Source organism: Macrobrachium rosenbergii, chromosome 41, assembly GCF_040412425.1.
Source record: "Macrobrachium rosenbergii isolate ZJJX-2024 chromosome 41, ASM4041242v1, whole genome shotgun sequence".
Classification (NCBI taxonomy): Eukaryota; Metazoa; Arthropoda; class Malacostraca; order Decapoda; family Palaemonidae; genus Macrobrachium; species Macrobrachium rosenbergii.
This window is the reverse complement of record NC_089781.1, coordinates 18,105,267-18,130,380: the sequence shown is the minus strand read 5'-3', so window position 1 is coordinate 18,130,380 and position 25,114 is coordinate 18,105,267. Positions and strand designations below refer to the sequence as shown.

At 34.8% G+C, this 25,114-nt stretch overlaps 2 protein-coding genes across 2 annotated transcripts in view; one reads left to right on the top strand and one right to left on the bottom strand.

Annotated features, from left to right (window-relative positions):
- Window positions 1-11,072, bottom strand: part of LOC136826710 (kielin/chordin-like protein) — a 559,277-nt gene extending 548,205 nt beyond the window's left edge. The window contains exon 1 of the mRNA XM_067084103.1: window positions 10,840-11,072. The gene's annotated coding sequence lies outside the window, so the exon portion shown is untranslated. The remainder of the gene's footprint in view (window positions 1-10,839) is intronic.
- A 10,129-nt stretch (window positions 11,073-21,201) lies between these two features.
- Window positions 21,202-24,751, top strand: mago (mago, exon junction complex subunit). The gene is made up of 4 exons (XM_067084102.1): window positions 21,202-21,378; window positions 23,173-23,231; window positions 23,979-24,172; window positions 24,506-24,751. The coding sequence occupies exons 1-4, from the start codon at window positions 21,288-21,290 to the stop codon at window positions 24,603-24,605; spliced, it is 444 nt and encodes a 147-aa protein (XP_066940203.1). The 5' UTR covers window positions 21,202-21,287; the 3' UTR covers window positions 24,606-24,751.
- The last annotated feature ends 363 nt before the right edge of the window (window positions 24,752-25,114 follow it).

Below are 25,114 nucleotides of genomic sequence, written 5' to 3'. Positions count from 1 at the left end.
TTCCTGGAAACAGCCTTGAAATACCTCAGTCGTGTAATTCCGCAAGATTCCAACAGTTCTCGCATGAAGTACGATTCCCTATGTCCTTGACAGTTTAGACATTTCACTAATCCATAACGTTCGTTTTCCTTGGCGTGTCATTCTTGAGGAAATAATAAAGCGTAAAAGACGCGATCATTCTCTCTCTCTCTCTCTCTCTCTCTCTCTCTCTCTCTCTCTCTCTGTGAGATACAACGAAACGTCAAAATATGGCAATATAAAGCGACCCTGAGAATTTTGGGATAAAATTGTCAAATAAATTAGTGTATAACAGTCGTATATTTCTGCTTTATTCAACCTCAGAGTAAATAAACTATATATATATATATATATATATATATATATATATATATATATATATATATATATATATATATATATATATATATATATATATATATATATATATATATATATATATATATATATATATATATATATATATATATATATATATATATATATATATACTGTATATATAGCCTATGTGTGTGTGTAAAATCCAAGTAAATTTACGCATGCACAGCACACACATTATTGCTTTCGTGTCTGCTGCGAACCCCCTTCTAAACGGATGTCAGCAACCTCGTTACCGTGAAATATGAAAGGGTGGATCGAACTCCAAAGGTTGAAAAAAAAAAAAAAACACGCCAAACCAAAGTGCAAGAAACCTCTCTCCCCACTCCCCAGCCAGCCCTCCCCGCCAACAAAAAAAAAAAAAAAAAAGAAAAAGCATATTTGGCCCACTAGTAGCCCGCTATAGAGCGGAGGCCCGGAGAAAGCAAGCAAGCAAATCCGAGAACGGGTTCTGCATATAAAATTGTATCTCCCATCACATACTGTAATTGTATCCCATCCTTTAAGCTCCACCACAATAAATTGCCTGGCGCGTAGTCTGGGTTCCCCCCACCCCCCAGTGTATCGAGACTGGGAATTTTTTCTCTTAAAGCAAGAATTTTATTTTTCTTTATTTATCAGATGGTTAATCTGGCGTTACTTGTTGTGAATAACTTTAAGGAGACGACCGATTGTCATTTGTGGGCTCTCAAAGGATTTAATTTTTTAAATTTAAATTAATTTTCAATTAAAAAATGGGAATTAAAAGCTGGACAGGACAGTCGCAAGAAATGGAATTAAAAGGACAGATAGTAAAATGCGGACAGTAATGAAGGGACGTGTGAGAAATAAAAAAAAGTAAAATATAAATATACGATAAAAAAAAAAAAGGACAGAATCTAAATAAATTTGTACAGATATCCCAATATCGAAAAATGCCGAAATGCCGATATATATATAATACAACCCATATATATATATATATATATATCACACCGTGATATATATATATATATAGAATTGTCGCCGAAGGGAATATATAAATGATAAATGAATAATCGTGGGGATACGAACCCGACGAAAGCCTATTCATATAATGTTAAATATTTCGATATAATTTGTAGCTTCATGATTATATATATATATATATATATATATATATATATATATATATATATATATATATATATATACACTGTTCTTGTAGTATTTATTTGGACACTCTCTATCAGTCCTTCGTCAATGGCTTGAAATAAAGTGGAAAGACATGGCTTCTTATTTTTCACATTGTGGTAATGTGTGATAAATGAATCACGTTTCTTTAATTGATATATATATATATATATATATATATATATATATATATATATATATATATATATATATGTATGTATATATATATATAATATTAAATATATATATATATATATATATATATATATATATATATATATATATATATATATATATATATATATATATATATACACAGTATGTATTTAGGCACAGGATATGGAAAGACATGGCACATTAGACAAACTCCTCCATCTTCTTCAGTCTAAAAGCAGAGAATAAATATTACATTAATACAAAACAGGTTTTAAAAACGAGGAGATGTAAAACGTAAGAGTAAAACTACAAGCAATTAAAACACTTCTAAGTGAAATCACGCATTAAAAATCTCAAAGAATGAGGAGAGCACCTTGCCCAAGCGGAGTCCTGGTGGAAAAGTCGAGAAGATACAAAGAACATAGTGACGTGGTTTTATGCTACATACAAGAGTACTGAGGTATGGTTGGTTCGTGAAGGCACCAGTTTCTTAATTGCCAAACTTTCGAGAACGAGGAGGTGGTGTTCATATGGTAATGTCATAATGACTTTAAAATTATAATTTATGTCTGTCTTACAGACATAAAATACCACGAATCAAGCCAGAACTTGTGAGACCGGCATAAATTATAATAACTTTAAGGTCATTATGACATCACCATAAGAACACCACCTCCTCGTTCTTGGAAGCTTGGCAATTAAGAAACTGGTACCTTCACTTAACAACCATACCACCAAAGTACCCTTCTATATAGATGGCATAAAACCACGTCACTTTTGTTCTTTGCCTCTTCTCGACTTTTCCACCAGGACTCCCCTTGAGCAAGGTGCTTTCCTCATTCTTTGAGGTTTTTAATTCGTAATTTTACTTGGAAGTGTTTTAATTGCTTATAATTTTACTCTTACACTTTACGTTTCCTCCTTTTTGAAACGTGTTTTGTATTAATGTGATGTTTATTTTCTGCTTTTACCCTGAAGATGGGATTTTGTCTCGAAACGTCGCTAGTGAATAAAGAAACCATCTAATGCCATGTCCTTCCATATCACTGTGCCTATATACGTGTATAGATATATATATATATATATATATATATATATATATATATATATATATATATATATATATATATATATATATGTATATATATATATGTATATATATATACATATATATATTTATATATATATATGTATATATATGTGTATATATAATATACATGTATATATATATAATATATATATATATATATATCATATATATGTATATATTATATATACCATATATATATGTATATACAGACATAATACATATATATAAATATAATATATATTACATATGTATATATATATATAAATATATATATATGTATATATTAGAGAGAGAGAGAGAGAGAGAGACCCAAAGCAGTACAACATAAACATGAGAGAGAGAAATTTGTTTCAAAGTGTCTCATACTCAGAGAAACAGGCCACATAAATGTGACCCGCACATTCAAAAAGTTAGTACAACATAAACATGAGCGTCTCCCCACACAGGCAATTTGTTTTAAAGTGTCACATACTCGTACAAACAGGGCCACATAAATGTGACCCGCACATTCATCCAAAGTTACACTGACGTATCAAAGTCTCAAAGAAAACCTCGGTTTGAATCAACTGTTTTAAGGAAAGTCAGGTGGAAGAAACAAATTTTGACTCAGTTAAAGGAACCCAGGGGAATTCGGAAGACCTTTTTAAAGCAAAATATACTAAGAGTCGTCTGTAAAGTAAAAATAAAACTAAAATAAAATCAGATAGATAGAATATACTAGAATAATTATTAATTTATTTTTCTTCAGCAATGCAGGGGAGCCAAACTGACTGCTGATTTGAAAGGGGTGACCTAGTTAAAGGGGTCATTCAGCTAGCCCTGAAACGGGAACCTAAGTGAGAATGAAAAAAGGTTTGAAAGGTGTAACAGGAAGAAAACCTCGCAGTTGCACTATGAATCAACTGTTAGGAGAGGATTAAGGAAAGTCAGGTGGAAGAAACAGAATATGAACGGAGGTACAGTTAAAGCAGTGATTCTTAACCAGGGGTGCTCGCTCCTAAGGGGTGCAAGGATGCCTATGAATAATTAAAGCAAAATATACTTTTATATACGCATGTTATTTTTTCTGTAAAGAAATAAAAATAAAACTAAAATAAAATCAAATAAATAATATCAATAATAATAATACTAATAATAATAATTATTAATATTATTTTTCTTCAGCAATGCAGGGGTGCGAGAACTGACTGCTGATTTGAAAGGGGTGTATACATTGAAAACGGTTAAGAACCACTCAGTTAAAGGAATGAAAGCGATTGCAGCTAGGACCCTAAGGAAGGGACGCTTGACGCTGCAAGGAACCTTAAGTAATGCCTACACCGCACCGCGGGAGGTGCACTGACGGCACTAACTCCCAGCGGAGTCGTCGCCGGTCTAAAGGTCGGCGTTAAAGAGAACAGTTTCAGAAAGCCTCTGTTTAGAAGTCGGATTTCGGGCCGCAAAGTTTTCCACGAATGCCGAGTCGTTCGTTCCTTGCGCTTCTGATCAGATTCCGTTGCGTATTATTATTATTATTATTATTATTATTATTATTATTATTATTATTATTATTATTATTATTACTATTATTATTATTATTATTACGAAAGGACGTCCAAGTTGGCTTTCGTTCCATCGTCTCTGTAAACAGGGATTAGGATCTGATGATAATAATAATAATAATAATAATAATAATAATAATAATAATAATAATAATAATAATAATAATAATATTATTATTATTATTATTATTATTATTATTATTATTATTATTATTATTATTATTATTATTATCAGATTCTAATCCCTATTTACACAGATGACGGAACGAAAGCCAACTTGGATGTCCTTTCGTAATAATAATAATAATAATAATAATAATAATAATAATAATAATAATAATTGATATCAATTTTAATCTTTATTTACAGAGATAATGGAACGAAAGTAAAATTACATGTCCTTCCGTAATAATAATAATAATAATAATAATAATAATAATAATAATAATAATAGTAATAATTTATTATTATTATTATTATTATTATTATTACTATTGTTATAATAATTATTATTATCATTATTATTATAATCAGATTCTAATCCCTATTTACAGAGATGGTGGAACGAAAGCCAACTTGGATGTCCTTTCGTAAAAATAATAATAATAATAATAATAATAATAATAATAATAATAATAATATTATTATTATTATTATTATTATTATTATTATTATTATTATTATTATTATTATTATCTATAGAGATGAAGGAACGAAAGCCAATTCGGATGTCCTTTCATACATATAATAATAATAATAATAATAATAATAATAATAATAATAATAATAATAATAATAAACAGAAACACAACCCCTAACTTAAACCAGCGCTTCGAGACGCAATTGTCCCTAATCTTGAATCGCGTCAATCGATTACTTCCTGCAGCAATTCGCCGCCGTCCGCGACTCGAATCCGAGTAGTAGTACCCCGCCGAAGTTCCAATTACCCGTGTGACGTCATCGCCGCCTTCGTCAGCGGTTCGTGGAAGTCCCTGAAAAGCGAGGCAGAGAGAGAGAGAGAGAGAGAGATAAGAGATGTCAATTGGAGTTGACATCAGTTGTCATTTGCGAGGCCTGATGATGGGTCGATCGCTTGCTGCTTTCGAAAGCGGTGTAACTGGAGACTTTTCTTTTTCTGTGAGAGAGAGAGAGAGAGAGAGAGAGAGAGAGAGAGAGAGAGAGAGAGATTCCTGCCGCTTCCTGGCATCCTCATAATGGTCAATGAATGTAAACATCAGAATCAGCAGTGTAAGTACCAGCTGCCGTAAAGGCACACGGGGAGAGAGAGAGAGAGAGAGAGAGAGAGAGAAAGAGGAAGTGGTTTGGTGGAAGGGAGTAAGTACAAGAATTTGGGGATGACGGCTGGGGGTGAAGGGGGTCAGGGAAAGCAAATGCCGGAGAAAAGAAGGGAGAAGAAATACTGGAGGAGCGAAAGAAATGAGGAGAAGAAATAGCGGAGGAACCAGACTGCAGTTTAGCAGGGAGAAACGAGACTGCAGTTTAGCAGGGAAAAGATCTCCCTAGAGGCAAACCTATTTAGTCTCTATAAGAATCCTGTTTATCATCTGTACAGACAGACTTATAGTCATCCTATCATTAAAATCCTATTCATCTCCTCTCTCCGGTAATCCTACTTATCTTCGCTCTGTAGGTATAACTATTTATCCTCCCTACAAGCAAACCTTTTCACCCTCTCTACAGGCAAACTACCATTTCACTGATGCTGGCACGCTTACAATACCATTAATATAGAATACAATATAGAATTTACGCCAAAGGCCAAGCGCTGCAGGACCTACGAGTATGGAATGGAGTGGAATGGAATATAAAGTTTAGGTCAAAGGATAAACCCTGGGACCTATGAGGTCATTCAGACTTAAAACGGAAATTGACAGTAAAAGGTTTGAAAGGTGTAACAGGAGGAAAACCTCGCAGTTGAACTATGAATCAATTGTTAGGAGAGGGTGGAAACTAAGATGGAAGAAAGGGAATATGAAAGGAGGTACAGTGAAAGGAACGAAAGGGGTTACAGCTAGGGGCCGAAGGCACTCTGCAAAGAACCTTAAGTAATGCCTACAGTGCACCCCGTGAGGTGCACTGACGGCACTTCCCCACTACGGGGCCTACGAGTATGAGGTATTTCAGCGCTGAAACGGAAATTGAAACTATAAAGGTTTGAAAGTTGTAACAGGAGAAAAACCTTTTGCAGTTGCACAATGAAACAACCGATAGGCGAAGGCGGTAAAAAAAAAGATAGAAGAAAGAGAATATGACCGGAGGTACAGTAAAAAGGAATGTAAGGGGTTGCAGCTAAGAGCTTGAAAGAACATTACAGTTCCATTTCTACATTTTTACATTCTAATTACTGTTACGAGTTTATTTCTTGAAGGAACATTACAGTTCCATTTCTACATTTTTACATTCTAATTACTGTTACGATTTTATTTTCACATCCGATTTATTCGCAAAATAAAGTTACTGTTCCGAATGCTTCAAGACTCGCTCTGATATTTTTGACCGAAGTCGTCGAAAACGGAGGCCATAAGTGATTTCTCAATATGCTTTAATTCTCTCGGTGATATTTGTGACCCGAGGTCACTGAGAATATAGGTCAAAAGTTATTCTTCAGCGTTCAACATCGCTGTGGTATTTCTGGCCATAGGTCACTGGAAATGAAGGCTGTTCTTTCCACTCTGAAATGAGGCTTTGCAAAAATAATATAAAATGACCTCCACAGAGAGACTGTTTCAGAGAATAAAAGAATAAATACCCAGAGGCCATTTGGAAAAACTGCAAAGCGCTTGACGTCATTGTTCTCAAAATGCATTTTTATTATTTTTTTTTTTCTAGCCTTTGTTCTTGATGAATGTAAAGAGCTTTTTCATCATTTTATTAATTATTTTTTTGTCTCTTAGCTTGTTTCTCTTCCAAGAATATCAATCTCTTTTCCTTTACTAGCCAGGGATTGTGAACGATGACTGCCAAATGACTTCCGTATATTAGACATAAGTATTTCTGGACGTTAAGAAAATGTTATATAAATACGATTAAACTTCAAGATTAAAAAACAATTACTTGAATAAGAATCATGAGAATAATGACTGACAAATGGCTTCAGTATATCATCCATAAGTAAGTCTGAACGTTAAGAATAGCCATATAAATACGATTAATATTCAGTTAAATTTCATGATATAAAAAATTCCTTGAATAAGAACTACGAGAAAGGAGGAGGCTGGAGCACAGTGGATATTCGTGGAAGACAAAGCACAGAAAATGCATGATGACGTCACGCGGCGTTGGAGGCGACTATGTATGATAGTTAGATTTGCAAAAAGATCCGTTAAATTTCACTGAGCCTTTCAAATAATATAAAAATAAATGCGTTACGAAAATACCATGTGGTTACTCAATAAACATAATTATAAAAAAACCATAAATACTATTAAAGTAAAAAGCAACCATTAGCATACACGAAACATTTATATATATATATATATATATATATATATATATATATATATATATATATGAATGTATGTATATACATTTTATATATATAAACATGTATACCACACATGAGTCATTACGAAATGTCATAAGATTAGAAAAAACAATTCACAGAGAATTAAAACAACAAATGGGAAAAATTCCCAAGACTAAAAATAAAATTATAATAGAACGCTACGATCATAATGAAAGCGCCAAATCATCAAAACAATAAGAAATAAAAAAACCAAAACTTTATGAAATACGAAAACCAGTAAGTCATGACCAAGCTTTTCGCGTGTCTTAAAACAACGAAGACAACAGTGCAATCTTCCTTTCTTTGCTTCCTAGCAACACCTCTTCCTGCGTGTATGAGAGAGAGAGAGAGAGAGAGAGAGAGAGAGAGAGAGAGAGAGAGAGAATGTGCTGGGTGTGTTGGGTTAAGACTAGGCGGAGAAGGATACTATTTCATATCTGGCCTAAAGTTGTCTTTGCCTGCTACCACCAACCTCCACCCACCCACCCCCAACCACCCACGTCCACCTCCAACCCACCCATTCCGCAACGAACGTAATACGAACAACAGACTATATATATATATATATATATATATATATATATATATATATATATATATATATATATATTGTATATATACAATATATATATATATATATATATATAAATATATATATATAAAGTATGTGCCAAAATGTACGTGGTAATTATCATTATGGTACTAATACGAGTAGCGGCAGTAGTCTCAGTAGCAACGAACGATTTAGCATATTTGCAAGTCATGATGATAATGATTGTAGTGGTCGTAGTAGTACCAGCAGAAATAATAATAATAATAATAATAATAATAATAATAATAATAATAATAATAATAATAATAATAATATATTAAGCCCAGAGCAATAAATGTTCGGACGAAATTGGCATATGAAGGAAAACTTTTAGCATATCATTCGGGCAGCTGACAAAAAAAAAAAAAAAAAAAAAAAAACGGGAGTTTAAGGCACCATGAGAAGAATGACAAAAAAATATATTAAACATATTAAGGATCACTGATAACTCGTACGAGACGGAATTAAAGAGGAAAAAAATGACTGGCTTTAGGGGGTTGTAGGTGAAGCCCGAGTTACTTACAGTATGTTTGGCATAGGCTACGAAAGGTAAATCCCAACATTATTATTATTATTATTATTATTATTATTATTATTATTATTATTATTATTGGAGAAACAAATCCAGAGTTATGTGTATGTACATATATTTGGAGATACTGTATGTACATACACATAACTGTGGATTTGTTTCTCCATTTTAAGACTCATGCTACTATGAGTATTTTATTATTATTATTATTATTATTATTATTATTATTATTATTATTATTATTATTATTATTATTATTATATTTACGGTTCCAACGACATTCCGGAGATTCAGGATTCATGTAGTATTTTCGTGATCTTTTTGCGTGAATGAAGTACATCATTGCATTCTATGCTCAATAATTGCATCATTAATTTTATGACGGATAGCAACATTTGCTTTAACGACAACAGAAATGCATCGAAAGTTTTCATGACCTAAATAAAAGCATTAATGATTTCCATGATATAGTACCGGTATACAAAACACGCCAACGGTTTTCATGGTACAAATAAAGGCTGCAGGGATTTTTATGACAATTAAAAAGGGCCATTAACTTTCATGACATGAAAACTCACTTATAAGTTTAATGAAAATGAAGTTATTGTTAATTTTCTTATAAAAATGCTTTAAAAATTGCCACGAAATAGCGTATATTAATGGTTTTCCTGTCATGAAAAGCATTAATAATTTGCAAGACATGAATAATAGACACTTAATATCTTGTTATATAATGGTATTAGCAATTGTTATGAGAAAATTTATATACACATATATAATTTATATATGTATAATACATATACAGTATATATATATATATGTATGTATGTATGTATATAAAAAGAATGTAAACTTTGAGGAAGGTTTGGGAAACACGGTAAGCCAGTACAAGCCAACAGACCTAAACCTAACCTAAACTCGCATAACAAAACGTCATATAAAAAATATATACTTCATGACTTTGCTCTTTGTTTTGGTCGTGAAAATCACAAGTCACACAAAACTTTTATTAGATTTTAACATTAATTCTTTTCACAAAGGACTTAATGTGTTGTGACAAGCAAAAAAAAATTGCATCTAAAACTAACTCCACAACTGATATTGTTCCTAGGTATGCGTTCATAAAAAAAGGGCATATTTGCAACTTTATCACGCATTAATAAAATATAATAATGTCTAACGATTTACTACGATTATTCGTACGAACCGCTTTAACACCCACGATAGACTGAACAGGATTATGCATGTGTAATTTGCATGTATACACGCGTTTAACACGCAATCGTATATGTGACTAAATGTGGCCATTTGAACTTATGCTTAAAATGAGGTTGACACTGTCATGTGTACATACAAACAAATGGATTTTTAAAAACATAATATATAAATTATATATATATATATATATATATATATATATATATATATATATATATAATTAATGATGACCACATTAAAAACAACACGGCAACACTGTCCACTTAGGTCCACTGGACTGACACACGAATAAAATTTTATTAACAACGTAACTTTGAAGGAAGTACCGTGCATCACCAAATTAAAGGCATGATACTGACACATTCCAACAGGAAAGTATGTCACTGTTTTGATCTAATAATTCAAATTTACAGTGCAGTAATGCACGCCACTGCTTCCCAAAAACATATAAAAGTGGAGTACTTCACAATTCGTCAGAAGCTTCTCCGGTACGTAAACTTACCCCCGCCAAAATCGTGTAATTAACGACTCACGCCCATATGTAAACAAAACGTGGAGCGAACGACACACTGATTAACGACCAATTCACTCGCGATGTAAGTCAACAACGAAGTATCCGGAGGATGTAGTACTTACCAAGGAGGGAAAAAAATATACACCGGCAGGAGACGTGTGTCACTAGCGGAAGCCAAGAGGACCGTGAGAGTAGCCTCTTCTCACTTCGGCGTCTTCCTGAATACTGACACGCGAGCGATAGTGTTCGGGCTTGGCGCTGCCTGCTGCTGCTGCTGTGCCGCTGCCTCCTCCTGCTGCCTGCCTGCCAGTCTGCCACTGTGCCTGAGCGTCCACACAACTCCCGAAAAGCTTCTGTTTAGCTCTTGTGGCCCGCGTCTCGATTTGCGACTGTTGCCAATCGCTGGGTTAGATGAAAATGTCATTTTGCTCTTATTTCTAAACTATTTAGAGGCAATAATTCCTTCTGGTTCATTCAATTCTCGCTCTAAAGCTCTTTTAGGTGACGAATCGTCTCACCGAGCTGCCAATATAGATGGAAACTGTTAACAATAAAGAGTATCATTGCTCACGTTACGATACACAGCTCAGCAGTGATGCCACTTCTCGCCAGTTTTGCAAGCAGCATTTTATCCTTTTGATGTCGAATCCCATTAAGCTTTTTCGCCCCGACTACAGATCAGGATTAAGAGGGTGGGGAATTTTAGCTCGCCAACCGTAAAACAACCCAAGGGTTCAGCGGAAAGTTAAGGAAGACTGTAAAAGGAAAATGCTTAACTGTAGAATGCTCGGGGAAATCATGAATGAAAGCAACTTGACTCAGGCAGTTGCAACATGTAATGCACTAGTGGACCCAGAAAAATTTCATGGGGGCGTCACCAATTTTCATATACGTATACAGTACATATATATGTGTGTATATATATTCTTTAATCGATTTTTTCCCATTTTTATATTTATTTATGTTACTCTAAATCTTCAATATTATTAACTTATTATTATTTTTCATGGGGGTCCACGTATCCAGGTGCCCCTCTCCCGCCCCCGATCCGCCAGTGATGCAATGTTCGCTGCAGATTCCGTTTTCGAATTTCTCGTCTGATTTTAGATTGTAATTATGGTTCGTTTACGTTAAAAATGTTATTGGCGGTTGCTATTTTAAGACCGGTAAAAGCCGGGCACTTATGATTATTGCTTTTATCAACCGTTTGAAATGACGGGAGAATTTGAAAAAGGTCTGTTGAAAGATAGACCGATAACAAGAGTCTTATTCAGTTAAAGATATATGTAGTCATCTTTTCAGTGTTTCTAATAACCTTTCCTGATCATGCAAGCTAAATTACATAACGTAAGCTATCCATTTTTATTTTACTTGAAAGAGTATAAGATTTGCAAATATGTACGTCTAACAAAAAAATAACATCACTTGAACTCGAAATTATAGGCCTAAAAGTCTGCATTTCAAAACTTACCAAAGCACAAATATTGTTGTGAGTTATTGTCGTTGAGTTTTGATGACAGAAGAATATGTGTTGTTGTTCTTTATTTAAATTGCAGTACATAAGTGTATATAAGTAGAAAAATGATTCAACGTATTCTAGGATTTCGTGGTACGGATGTATACAGTACATACATATACATGATAGATAGATATCAGCCTAAACGGAACTGTATAGTGAAGACGCCTTAGTCGTTCCGAATAAGACAAGGTTCGACCACCACGTTAATCAGGAAATTCCATGACTTAACTGGCATCAATTCCATTTACCTAAATGCACATTACCTAAACTAGTAGTAAGATGTACTGTAGGCTTATTTCAAAACAATTGCCGGTCTGTCCGTTAAAAGATTTCCGTATAGCATTCAAAAAAGTACTTTAAAGGACATTACTTAAATTACTTTTACCTAAAAGAAAAACCCAGTAAAGTTTAAAATTTTTAAAAAGGATAAATTTTTCGACATTTCACTGATGTAAATTAAACACCATTATTTTATTTGCATTTATTTTTTAAAAAAATTATCAGTGTTTTCGCGTCTTCCATTTTGTTCTACGTACACCAAAACATCATTCAATAGCATGATAACCCCGGCAGGGAGGTAACGCCGTCGGTGCATCTCATGCGGTGCACTGTAGGCATCACTAAACGTTCTTTGCAGCGTGCCTTCGGCCTCTAGCTGCAACCCCTTTCGTTCCTTTTACTGTACTTGCTTTCATATTCTCTTTCTTCCATCTTACTTTCCACCCTCTCCTAACAATTGATTCATAATGCAGCTGCGATGCTTTCCTCCTATTACACCTTTCAGGCCTTTTACTGTCAATTTCCGTTTCAGCGCTGAATGACCTCATAGGTCCCAGTGCTTGGCCTTTAGCCTAAATTCTATATTCAGTTCAATGGGATGGTAACAATATTTATTCTGATTATATTTATTCTCTTTAGAACAAGGCTGTATATTACTTAGTCCTTAAATATAATACTCTATATATAATAAAATAAACGTAGCAGTATCGTAACACTAAACATAAACGAATATAAATAACGAAATTTATCGTAGGCCTAAGGTGTGGCTGAGTGAACGCTCAATACGACTGGCGTAACCCGCCAGGATTTGGGGAATTCATCAATCTTGATCAACCTTTGGGAATTGACAAGTCATCAGTTATACTTTGGGGCAGTTTAAAACCAAAATATTGTTACCTAAGGGGTAAGGCTTTCTGGGCAAAAAAATGAATGGGTTCAAAAATCTATCTATTCATTTACCAATCTGTCATATCTACCTACCTGTCGCCTCGTGATATTAATGGAATGTGGATATATTATATCTAATTTATCTATATATCTGTCTATCATCTTATGACACCAATAGAATGGTAATTATCACATCCCGTATAATCATACATCGTCATATTATCCCGTAGGGAGGCAGTGCCGTTAGTGCACCTCATGCGGTGCACTGTAGGCATTACTTAAGGTTCTTTGCGGCGTCCCTTGGGCCCCTAGCTGCAGCCCCTTTCATTTCTTTTACTGTACCTCCGTTCACATTCTCTTCCTTCCACCTTACTTTCCACCCTCTCCTAACAATTGTTTCATAGGGCAACTGGGAGGTTTTCCTCTTGTTACACCTTTCAGAACCTTTTTACTCTTAATTTCCCTTTCAGAGCTGATTGACCTCATAGGTCCCAGCTTTTGGCCTTTGGCCTAATTTCTATATTCTGTTCTAACGTCATATTATAGTATCATGATGTCGAGCATGTTAAAAAAATATTTAAAAAACACAAAATATGAGACAAATTTCTAGCATAAATAATCATTGTTTTTCTTCTAACAAATTTCACTTTTAATTTCGTGACTTTCATTTATTATGAAGTGATTTTCATTGAGCGTAATCACTTTAAATTACATTGCCCTTTAACCCATTAAGAAGAGCGATCTGACATGATATTCGATCCTTCGTATATTAGACGATATTGATCGTAAGCATGTAAACGATATTCCTTCTTTTCATCGTTCAGAATTTTTCCCTCTTATCAAATTAAGCCAATTTGCGTAACGATACACCATAGATGTAGAGTTACCATTACTGAATAAATGAGTAAGACAATAAAAAATAAAACTGAGAGGAAACATATGGGCAAAAAAGATATAATAATTTTTTTGAATTATTTTTGCAATAAACATAAGATAAATGAAGGCTTAATACGACTGTGTAGTCCCAATTAAAACAAGTAAAAAATGCGCAGAAGTTTCTTTGGCGCAATCGAGTTTTTCTGTACAGCCGCTACAGCGTATAATCAAGGCCACCGAAAATATATCTATCTTTCTGTGTTCTCGGTATAATGCTGTATGAGCAGCGGCCCATGAAACTTTCAGCCACGGTCCGGTGTTGGCCTGTTCTATAGCGTTACCAGAAGCACGATCATGGCTAACTTTAACCTTAAATTAAATAATAACTACTGAGGCTAAGGGCTGCAATTTGGTATGTTTGATGATTGGAGGGTGGATGATCAACAGACCAATTTGCAGCCCTCTAGCCTCAGTAGTTTTCGAGATCTGAAGGCGATCAGAAAAAGTGCAGACGGACAGACAAAGCCATTTTAATAGTTTTCTTTTACAGAAAACTAAAAAGATGACAAAATGCGTAAGTTAACTCAAAATGGTTCCACAAGGAATATCAGGTCATTCTGAAAGTACTTATGTTTATCAAGAGTGTGAAATAGAGTTTTTTCTTTTTTTTTTTTAAACATTGAGCTTCAGGCTAAGTAGCCCTTCCCCTGAAAAAAAATGAAGCCTATGGATATGGAAGCCTCTAACCTCATCTTTCCAAAGAAAAAATTTTGTAATTCAAGACAAAGAGAAACTAAAATTGGCAAAAGTTGTATCTAACAAAGGTGGTCTACAAGATTGCCCAGTTTTGGGCCGGAAGGATAGACAGCCTCCAGGAACAAATAAGGATGATGATGATGATGATGATGATGATGATGATAGGAAATAGTGGCATGATAGTACCAGATCACTGACACGATCATGAGAGTCCGGTAGTAGGGTAGTGCTTTTCAGTCATGCGGTGCACTGTAGGCATTCATTCCTTTTACTGTTCCTCCGTTCATATTCACTTTCTTCCACCTTACTTCCCATACTCTTCTAACAATTGATTCATAGTGCAACTGCGAGGTTTTCCTCCTGTTACACCTGTCAAACCTTTTTACCGTCAATTTCCGTTTCAGCGCTGAATGAATAGGCCCCAGCGCTTGGCCTTTGGCCTAAATTTTATATTCTTCTGTTCTTCTACGATCAAGAGGAACGTTGAAATTTAGTTTATTCATACCAGTCACATGTTCAGAAATCGAAGGAAGCTGCTATTAGATTAAAATGTCTAATGAGGAAAATGACAATTCTCCCAATAGGCCTACTGATTTCGTGACTCATCTTTTGTGAGTGCTCGAAAAATCTTGATGGGAAATTGGGTTTCGAAAAATCACTTTTGTAGAGCTAAACACGCCTCAAAAAATTAGTCACATTGTCCACTATTAAGAGTTGAACCTTCATCATTCATAAACTTACTGCTTTTGCCTTCACTGTTATCAAACTCACGCTAAAAAGAACAAAAAAATCAATCTTGTGTGAAGGACATGCAAAAGCATTTCAATAAGTATCAGAGAGCAAATATATATAACATCTGGTAAATTTAACTATGGTGGTTTTCCCATAGTGAAATCAAGTAGATGAATTTCAAAAAAAAAAACCTATCGCTCCCTTATGCGCTTTAAGCCTGCCTGTATACGTCTCTAGTCTTAATTAAATATCACTGACGTCTTCAGCCTAAACTTGAAGTTTGGCACTAGAATCTAGCGCATAACTGTCTCGCTTATAGACAGATAAACATTCAATCTAGAATCTAGAGCAGAACTGCCAAGCTTCCAGGTAGGACGCGAATTCAGGCAGAAGAAAGAGGGGTGGATTTAAAATTATCAACTGTAATCAAGGTAAAGCATTAACACAAAAAGCAAGAAATTACCTTCCAGAGAGGAGCACCGATATAAAGCTGAAAGCAAGCTTTGAAATCTATAAAATCTTTGCTTTCTACGCATCCAAGGACACGAAACTTGACAAGCAAGCGGGATTGCACGAACTTCCCTTCACCGCCCCACAACACCACAACTCGCACAAAATAGTTTGTCAAAAGCAATATTACGGAAAATCACTTTGGTAAGACAAATCTGACGGTGGGTAAAAAAGGATTTGTCAGTCACTACTTCTTCGCTAAAGGACGAGCAGTCACAATAAAAGCGTAGAGAGAGTTTTTTTAAGCTCACGAAAATGGAGGGAAATTGGAGGTGCATGAACCTTTCGGACAAGGATTTGTCTCGTAAAAAAAGAAGAAGAAGCCAGGGGAAATTACGATACGCTAATGCCTATTCCATTAGCAGGAATCGATACCCTTACGAATAATTGTACCATGAATTGTACCATGATACAAATTTATTTCGATGTGTATACTGAAATAGTCAAGCATAATCAGATAATTATCATTTGTCGGAATAACTATCAGCGAGTGTGATTGTAACCTATAAGGAAAATAAACTGAATTACTAGTTATCTTATAATAAACCTTGAAGATCCTTGATCTCCGAAAGGAAAATAGAATTTTAGGCCAAAGCCCAAGCACTGGGACCTATGAGGTTATGCAGCGCTGAAACGGAAATTGACAGTAAAAAGGTTATCAAGGCGTAACAGGAGGAAAACCTCGCAGTTGCCTGTGAAACAATTGTTAGAAGAAAGTGGAAAGGAAGATGGGATAAAAAGAATATAACCAGAAGCACAGTAAAGAGAATGGAAGAGGTCGCAGCTACGGGCCAAAGGACGCTGCAAAGAACCTAAAGTAATGCCTACAGCGCACCGCGTGAGGTGCACTGAAGGCACTACCTTCCTACGTGGGTTTCTTGATCCCGCACTCACTGCTATGAAGGAAATGAGGCTGAATTTCGTTTTGATAACAACACAGAACAAACGCATTTATATTTTCTCTTAGTTTAGGGGCGTAGGAGGGAAGGTGGGGGGGGGGATGCCTGATTATTTTGTGGGTCAACAAACAGTCCCGTCAGCTTTCGTATGGATGAAATGATCTAGGTCACTTCTTTCTGTCCAAGATCCCACACAAGAACAAGGATTGCCGTGACAGGATGTCATCTCAGTAAAATGAATCTCAAAAGAAACTTATGTTTAGAGAATAGTAGTTTGGATGTAAAACAAAATAAACTCTCATTATAAAGACCATTTGATGAGTAAACAAATGTACTTTTATGGTTAAAGTACATATCAACAAGTAAAATTATATGAAATAAAAAAAAAACTCGTTAAATTTAACAGCGCTAAAGCAAATAAAGAATTTCAGTTGAAAAGATATATGTATATATATATATATATATATACAGTATATAGTTATATTTATACGTATGCACATGTATATATACATATATACATAAACATATATATTTATATATACATATGTATGTATATTTAATATATATACATGTATATATATGTATTATAAATATATATATATACATATAAATATATTATGTATATACAGTATATATATATATATATATATATATATATATATATATATATTTATATATATATATATATATATAAAGTATATATATATACGAGAAAGACCACCATATCTCCACGAGTCATCTATCTGCAAATGAGGACGACGATGAAGATGGGCACTTGGTCCTCGAACTGGGAAGAGCGCCACTTAGGAAACGGTAGAGCATATTTCCGGTTAATTAAGAAAATGGGTTTCCTCTTCTTTCCTCTTCTCTCTGCCTTTCTTTATTTTCTTTCTCATTTTTCTTTTTTTTTTTTTAAAGGTGGAGTGGTTGCTGCCTTAAATGGCCCAAGCATAAAATTTGTTTTTATGTTCTAATTGTATATCATATATATACAGTACATATATATATATATATATATATATATATATATATATATATATATATATATATATATATATGTATGTGTGTGTATGTGTGTATTTGTGTATGTGTGTGCATGTGTGTGTGCGTATGTGCGTGCGTTTGCGTGTGTGCTACTGGTAACAAAATAAATATCATTTCTCAGTGGTTTGCTTAAGCAATGAGCGATGGCAAATCTTGGCCTTCAGTACATCACGTAAGTTCCTCTCTGTCTGTCTGTCTGTCTGTCTCTGTCTCTCTCTCTCTCTCTCTCTCTCTCTCTCTCTCTCTCTCTCTCTCTCTCTCTCAATTACATTACACCGGCCAATCTGAAGCAAGATGAAGGTTTCAGTAACATTCACTATCCTTATTTACCGCCAGAACCCCCAACTGTAGTGACTAATATAAGATGGAATAAGGAGGTGGCCTGTTGGTTGGGCAGAGTTTTGAGGTCCACGCCAGGCCTCCTCCTGCTCCCTTCCACCCAGTGCCAGACTTGCTGGCAAAAGCCATCATGATCTAAGCTCTAAAGCAACCAACCAGATGATTAGACCGTGGGTGTACAGAAAAAAAAAGGAGGAACTAGCATTGGCCAGATGGAATTGGAATTGGAGTATAGTATTGAGGCAAAAGGCCAAGCGCTGGGGCCTAAGAGGTCATTCAGCGGTGAAAGGGTAGCTGAGAGTAAAAAGGTTTGAAAGGTGTAACAGGAGGAAAACCTCGCAGTTGCACCATGAAACAGTTGTTAGGAGAGGGTGGAATGAAAGATGGTAGAAAGAGAATGTGATCGGAGATGCAGTGAATGGAATGAAAAGGGGTGCAGCTAGGGGTCCAAGGAACGCCGCAAGGAACCTTAAGTAATGCCTACAGTGCACCGTGTGAGGTGCACTGACGGCACCACCCCTCTACGGGGGCATTGGCAAGATGGCAAAAAACCAGTCACAAGCAACAGACATACAACAATAAACCATGAGCTTTAAGTGGCCATTATTCTTAAAGAAAATAAAAGACATTAGATCATACAAAAAATCTAAATAATACAAATATTGTGCAATAAAAAGTAATTAATGGTAATGGAACTGTATGTTGCAAGAAGTCAAACTTGAAGTAGTTAGAGGTCACGAGTTGGTTAAAAAGATTGCAGCTAATCGAAGGGCAATGCACATGAACATATTCATACAAGGATAAAAGTTAAAACGATCGACTTTAAATTAAGAAAAGCAAACAAAACACTAGAAAATATTACAAAAATGGCAAAAATGAACCTCATTCAGATTAAGAGAAAATTTAAATATTACATGTAACATAAAAAATTCCTATCATCAAAGAAACTCATGATATACACAATAAATAGGCAATATTCTTGAAGAAAAAATCGAGATAAAATAGACCCAAGAATATAAATCCTCAAGTTTATGTAGCCTTCATAAATAGCTGGGTAGTGTTTCCCCAACATGTAACCAAGTACCGAGACCGTTCTCTGAAAAAAGCGGAACGCCATGTATTAAAACTAACCATAGAATTTTCTTAAAAATAACCTCATTATGATTACCACACCCAAATAACTGAAAAGACGTTAATCTAACCTAACCTAACATGATCCAACCTAACTTAACATGACCCACCCTAACCTAACATGACCCAACCTAACCTGACCTAACATGACCCAACCTAACCTGACCTAACATGACCCAACCTAACCTAACCCAACCTAGGGGCATGGCAAAAAAAAAAAAATAAATAAATAAATAAACCGGGGCTGGTGCAATACTAGCATACATCTCAGGAATTTGCAGCCGGGTATCATATAAGATTATTTATGAGGCCTGCAAACCGGGGACTGTAAAACCATCTGTAGGATAAGAAGCCTCACGCAGACTTCCCAGCACAGTCGAGAGTTAAAGATGGACATTTCACGATACATAGAGTCCTCATCTGTTCGGCATATCTTTTATTTATCTGGATTTTACTCATTTTCTACTGCTTCGTTCGGTTTAGACTTCTGGACTTTCTGATACTCTTGTCGACTGATTTACCACTTACTTTACTACTTCTCTCTCTCCTTCCTATTACTTGACCTTTACACTTTCAAACTGACATCTTTATGATTAATACTAAACACAAGAACTTTGCCAGTTCTACACATTAATCAAAACTATCACTTATGTTCATATATGACAATTTTTAGTCACCCGCATTTTTACTCTCTTATTTGCTACCCTTTATCCCAGTTATTACCGTTTCCAGTAGCATGTCGTGTTTAACAACAATCGTTGCTTCTCGTAAAAATTTTCCCGATATCATTAAGTCTAATTTCATAACAAAAAAAGCTACGAAATGATATTTCCGCAATGCATTGAGTTATTGTATCTGGGTCATTAATTCTGGTTATTGTAGCCTATAGAGCTCAATTCATCAATGCCTCAACTTAATCTTCTTCTTCGGCGTTTATTGACAGAGAACACTGCAGACTAGAGCAAACCTTTACGATAATATCATGAAACATATTCAGACTATATTACTGGGCAATGTTGTCTAAATTCTAAAGAACAAATCAGTAAATAAGAAACATTTAGGAATAAAATACGCTGCAACCTGGTGGAAGTCGAGTAAGCATTAGAGAGCCGTTACATAGATATGTCGTCAACGCAACAGAGCTTCAAAACTGACAGATTGTCTGCTATTATTATAAATATATATAAATTTAAATAACTAAGAAGTAATTTTTATCATATTTTTAGGTTCATGAGGACATTTTTATACATATTTCTGGAAAAGCTACAATGTAGTATTGCAATGTCTCCTATTTGGGTCGTTTGCTTATAGCTGTTACTTTAACTTATTAGACAAAAATTTAAGGAGACTGAATGCAGTTTTAAGGAAAATAGACATTTTAGTTGTGGAAAACTATGACAAGATTGTTAGAATAACAAGAACTTGCGTCTTACGGCTGAGAGAAAAAAAATACCTTAGGTACGATTTGACTCAAACGGAACTGTGACGGCTGCACCCATGCGAGTGAGAATTCGCCTTCGGTCATTTCGTACCATAAACAAGTTGACAGAAAACTCGTACCTCTTACGGATTAACCCACGTTTCTGCTGTTTTTAACATGTCCAGTGGCGATTTTTACATTCGATATTACGTCGGCCACAAAGGAAAGTTCGGCCACGAGTTTCTAGAGTTCGAATTTAGACCAGATGGTGAGTTTTGTGGGATTTATTAATGGTTATTCGGCGGTTCTTGCTTTGGCCAGCGGTCTCCTTTAGAAAGTAGGATGTCATCCAGTTCAGTCAAGCCTGAGGCGATGATCTGATTATTTTGACGTAGGACGTTTACGAATTATATAATAATCTTTATAATGTAAAGTACTTTTTAAGGATTGTTTCACGTTATAGGCCAAATTCTAGGCAAGGGAATCTGGCTAGCCTACCGTACCCAACTGTGCCGGCCCTTAGCCTATTACCGGTAGGCAAGGTCTTGCGTACTTGCTAGCCTAAGAATAGAATAGGCCAAAGATAGGCCTCCAGTTTTATCCTTTAGAATGAAGGTGGGTCGGTTGAGTATCTATGGGACGTTAAAAGTCACCCAATTTAGGCTAGGCATAGCCTAACCGAACGGTAATTCATTTTGAATAGCCTAGGCTAACCAAAGCCTAACCTGAGTGGGCCTTTATCAACCAGACTATGATATCACTTGCCCATACACACAGTAGGGATATGTAAACTTGAAATAGTCCAGGCTATGGTTTTAATAGATATTGAGGTAAAACTGAAAACTACTACCGCACTCAAGTGGTTTTGGTAATTACCAGTTTATGTCAAAATGGGCTCCGTGTTTAGTACCGGCCTCTGGGGTATGAATGTAAAAGCATAAATAAAATATGGTAAATATCATAAACAGAAGACTTAAACATACATAAAACAATAAATAGATGCCAAATAGAACTGGCCAGAACCAGGCTGTGGTAGTAGTCTTTAGTTATACTAATTTTGTGTGGCATTGACAGATTTGACATTCATTTCAACTATGAATGGCATGTTAGGCTAACCATGTATTTACAACATCCATCCCCTATATCAAAAACTGGCCAAAGCAGTAACCACACTGTAAAACTGGGCTTTCAGGGTCCCCGGAGCAGACAGATAATTAAAAAAGCATTGATGTTCCCTGACCTATGCTAGGGTTTTTGCAGGTCCTATCCTGAGCAGGAATGGATTACATTGTATTTGGTTTTGCCTGCTCTGGAATATCCCATCAACCCAGCCTAACTTACCCTAAAGCTATGGTTTACCCCAAAGCTATGGTTTCGTACTGGCTTAGTCCCTTTCTTTGTTATGAATTGGGAGTAATTTGTACAGTAATATGCTTGTACAGTACAGTAATATGCTTTATAAATAAACTGGGAGTTTTAATTGGCTGACTTGGCACGTGCATTGGAAATTAATGTCAAATTCATCAAAATCAGATCAGAAATGCTGGGAAAACTTGATTTCAAATTAATATAATGTTTTTTTCACACAATGAACAGCTTTTGTCCAGACAAATTTAGGAATGAATGAAATTCTACACTGATAGTAGAAAAGAGGAAAAGAATGTTCAGCATAGGGACAAGATGAGGTTGAGGTGAATTTGGGAAAATGTCTAGTGCAGTATTCTCATCAATATTTTACATTTATTGTATTGAAAATGGATTGTAAGTCTTTTGTGCCACTTTAGGAGAAGAGGGTATACAGTAGTTTCAAAATATGTGAATATATTTTAAATCTTGTTATTCATAGCTGACAGGTAAGAATTATCTCGAACTTATGTAGTTTTAACATAAATTGTTAAGATACAGAGATCATTTACTGTATGCCTTTGCAGTTGTAACGTAAAATTGTTAAGATACAGAGTGTATCGTTTACTGTATGCCTCATGGTTTATTTTTACAGCTTTTTGTACTGTTATATCTTGTAAGTAAGTTTCTTGCAAATGACAAAATCTCTTTTCCACAGGCAAGCTTCGTTACGCCAATAACTCGAATTACAAGAATGATGTCATGATCCGAAAAGAGGTAAGGGTTTTTCTCAGGGTATTGTTAGTAATAATTTGTATACCGAAATTGAACTGTGTGGTTTTATGCTGTTTGTATGTCATAAAAACCTGCCATCAACAGTAAATTGAGGCAGAATGTGTACCAGTGTTAGCAGTAAGCCATGATGACTAAAAGTAATTTAGTACTGAGGCTCTAATTTCCAGAACATCAGGTGGTTAAGTTGTTTTAACTAACAGGTCATTTTGCTTTCAGTCCATTAATATGCATGTAATTTTCATATTACACTATAACTTGAACGATTACCTCTAGTTCAGTGTGAGACTTGGCTCACTTTACCTTATTATTTATTGTATTTACAAGTGTCTTTTATATTTGATGCAGGTATTAGTTATAAAAAATGGGATGAGATTACCAGATAAAATTCCAAATATTGCTATAGCAATAGGCCAACATGATAGAAAACTGCTTTGTTGTGCAACCTAAGAAAAAGGGATAGTAGTGAAATTCCCTATTGAAGAGACTTATGGAAAATGACTGATTAAAGAATGTGCTAGTGGTGGCATAAATCACAAAATAAACAAGAAGTATTCCTTAGTGCTGCTATCTTGGAGCTGTGATGTATTGAGTCTTTCAGTGTTGGTCATTAGTGGATTCGTTTGGATGAATTTACATATTTAATGGCATTTATGGTGTTTTGAAAGTTTTATTGTGCTTTTCAATTTAGATGCAAGAGTCATACTAAAGCTTGCTTACTATATTCACCAGGCCTATGTCCATCGATGTGTGATGGAAGAGCTGAAGAGAATTATTGACGATTCTGAAATCATGCAAGAAGACGATGCTCTCTGGCCACAGCCCGATCGTGTCGGAAGACAGGAACTGGAGATTGTAATTGGCGATGAGCACATTTCTTTCACTACATCAAAAATAGGCTCACTTGTTGATGTTAATAATTCAAAGTAAGTTGTGATTTTTAACTATTCACCTTCCCAGATAGATTGCAATGACTACTGTTTAAATTGTTTATCCTAGATAAATTTTTGTATGAAGTTTATTGTTCAGTATGAATTGGAAACCCATGAAGGGAAAAGTTTATGTAAAAGCATTTATGGTGATGATGAGTAGGAACAGAAAATGATCCCAGTGTAGTTTTTGTTTAAATATTTTGTTCATTTTTCTCAGTTCTTCTATTAAGTATCATAAGTTTGACTGGTATTTATGTAACCACTAAAGGTTGTGCTCTGTTAATTGTTTTAGTAGCTGCCCTGTGTAATAATTGATTCATTTTCCAGAGATCCTGATGGCTTGAGATGCTTCTACTACCTTGTACAGGACCTGAAGTGTCTTGTCTTCTCCTTGATTGGCCTTCACTTCAAGATCAAGCCCATTTAAAAAGTTATGGGAAATTGTGTGTGTTGAGAAAAGTCTCACTTTTGCTTTCAAATGATAGATGTGTCTTTGGTTTTACACTATATTTTGTATGATCACCATCTCTTGAGAATGAAATATTAAGTCCTCAAATACATGTTTTAATATTATGTTTTCAATTATTTTCCTGTTCAAAATAATGTGGATTTCGAGAAATTTTAGTGATGATACTTGCTATCTTGGATGTAGTCTGAAATACCTGTATGGGTTGTGTTTTTTATATGATAATGCTCAAGTGTTTTTTAAATTTTATTATTGAGATAGGTCATATTAATTAGACAGATGGTGTCCATTAAATGAGGCAGTCACATGGTATAAACTTAAAATTTTGTGTTAGTTGTGAATCCTCTTCACAGCATATTCATACTCCTTAAGTTTTCTGTTCCTACAAAAAGTGCAAGCTTAGTTAACATGTATTGCCCTTCATCAGTGAGCCATCTAAAATGAACTCAGGTACATATAAAATGCACAAT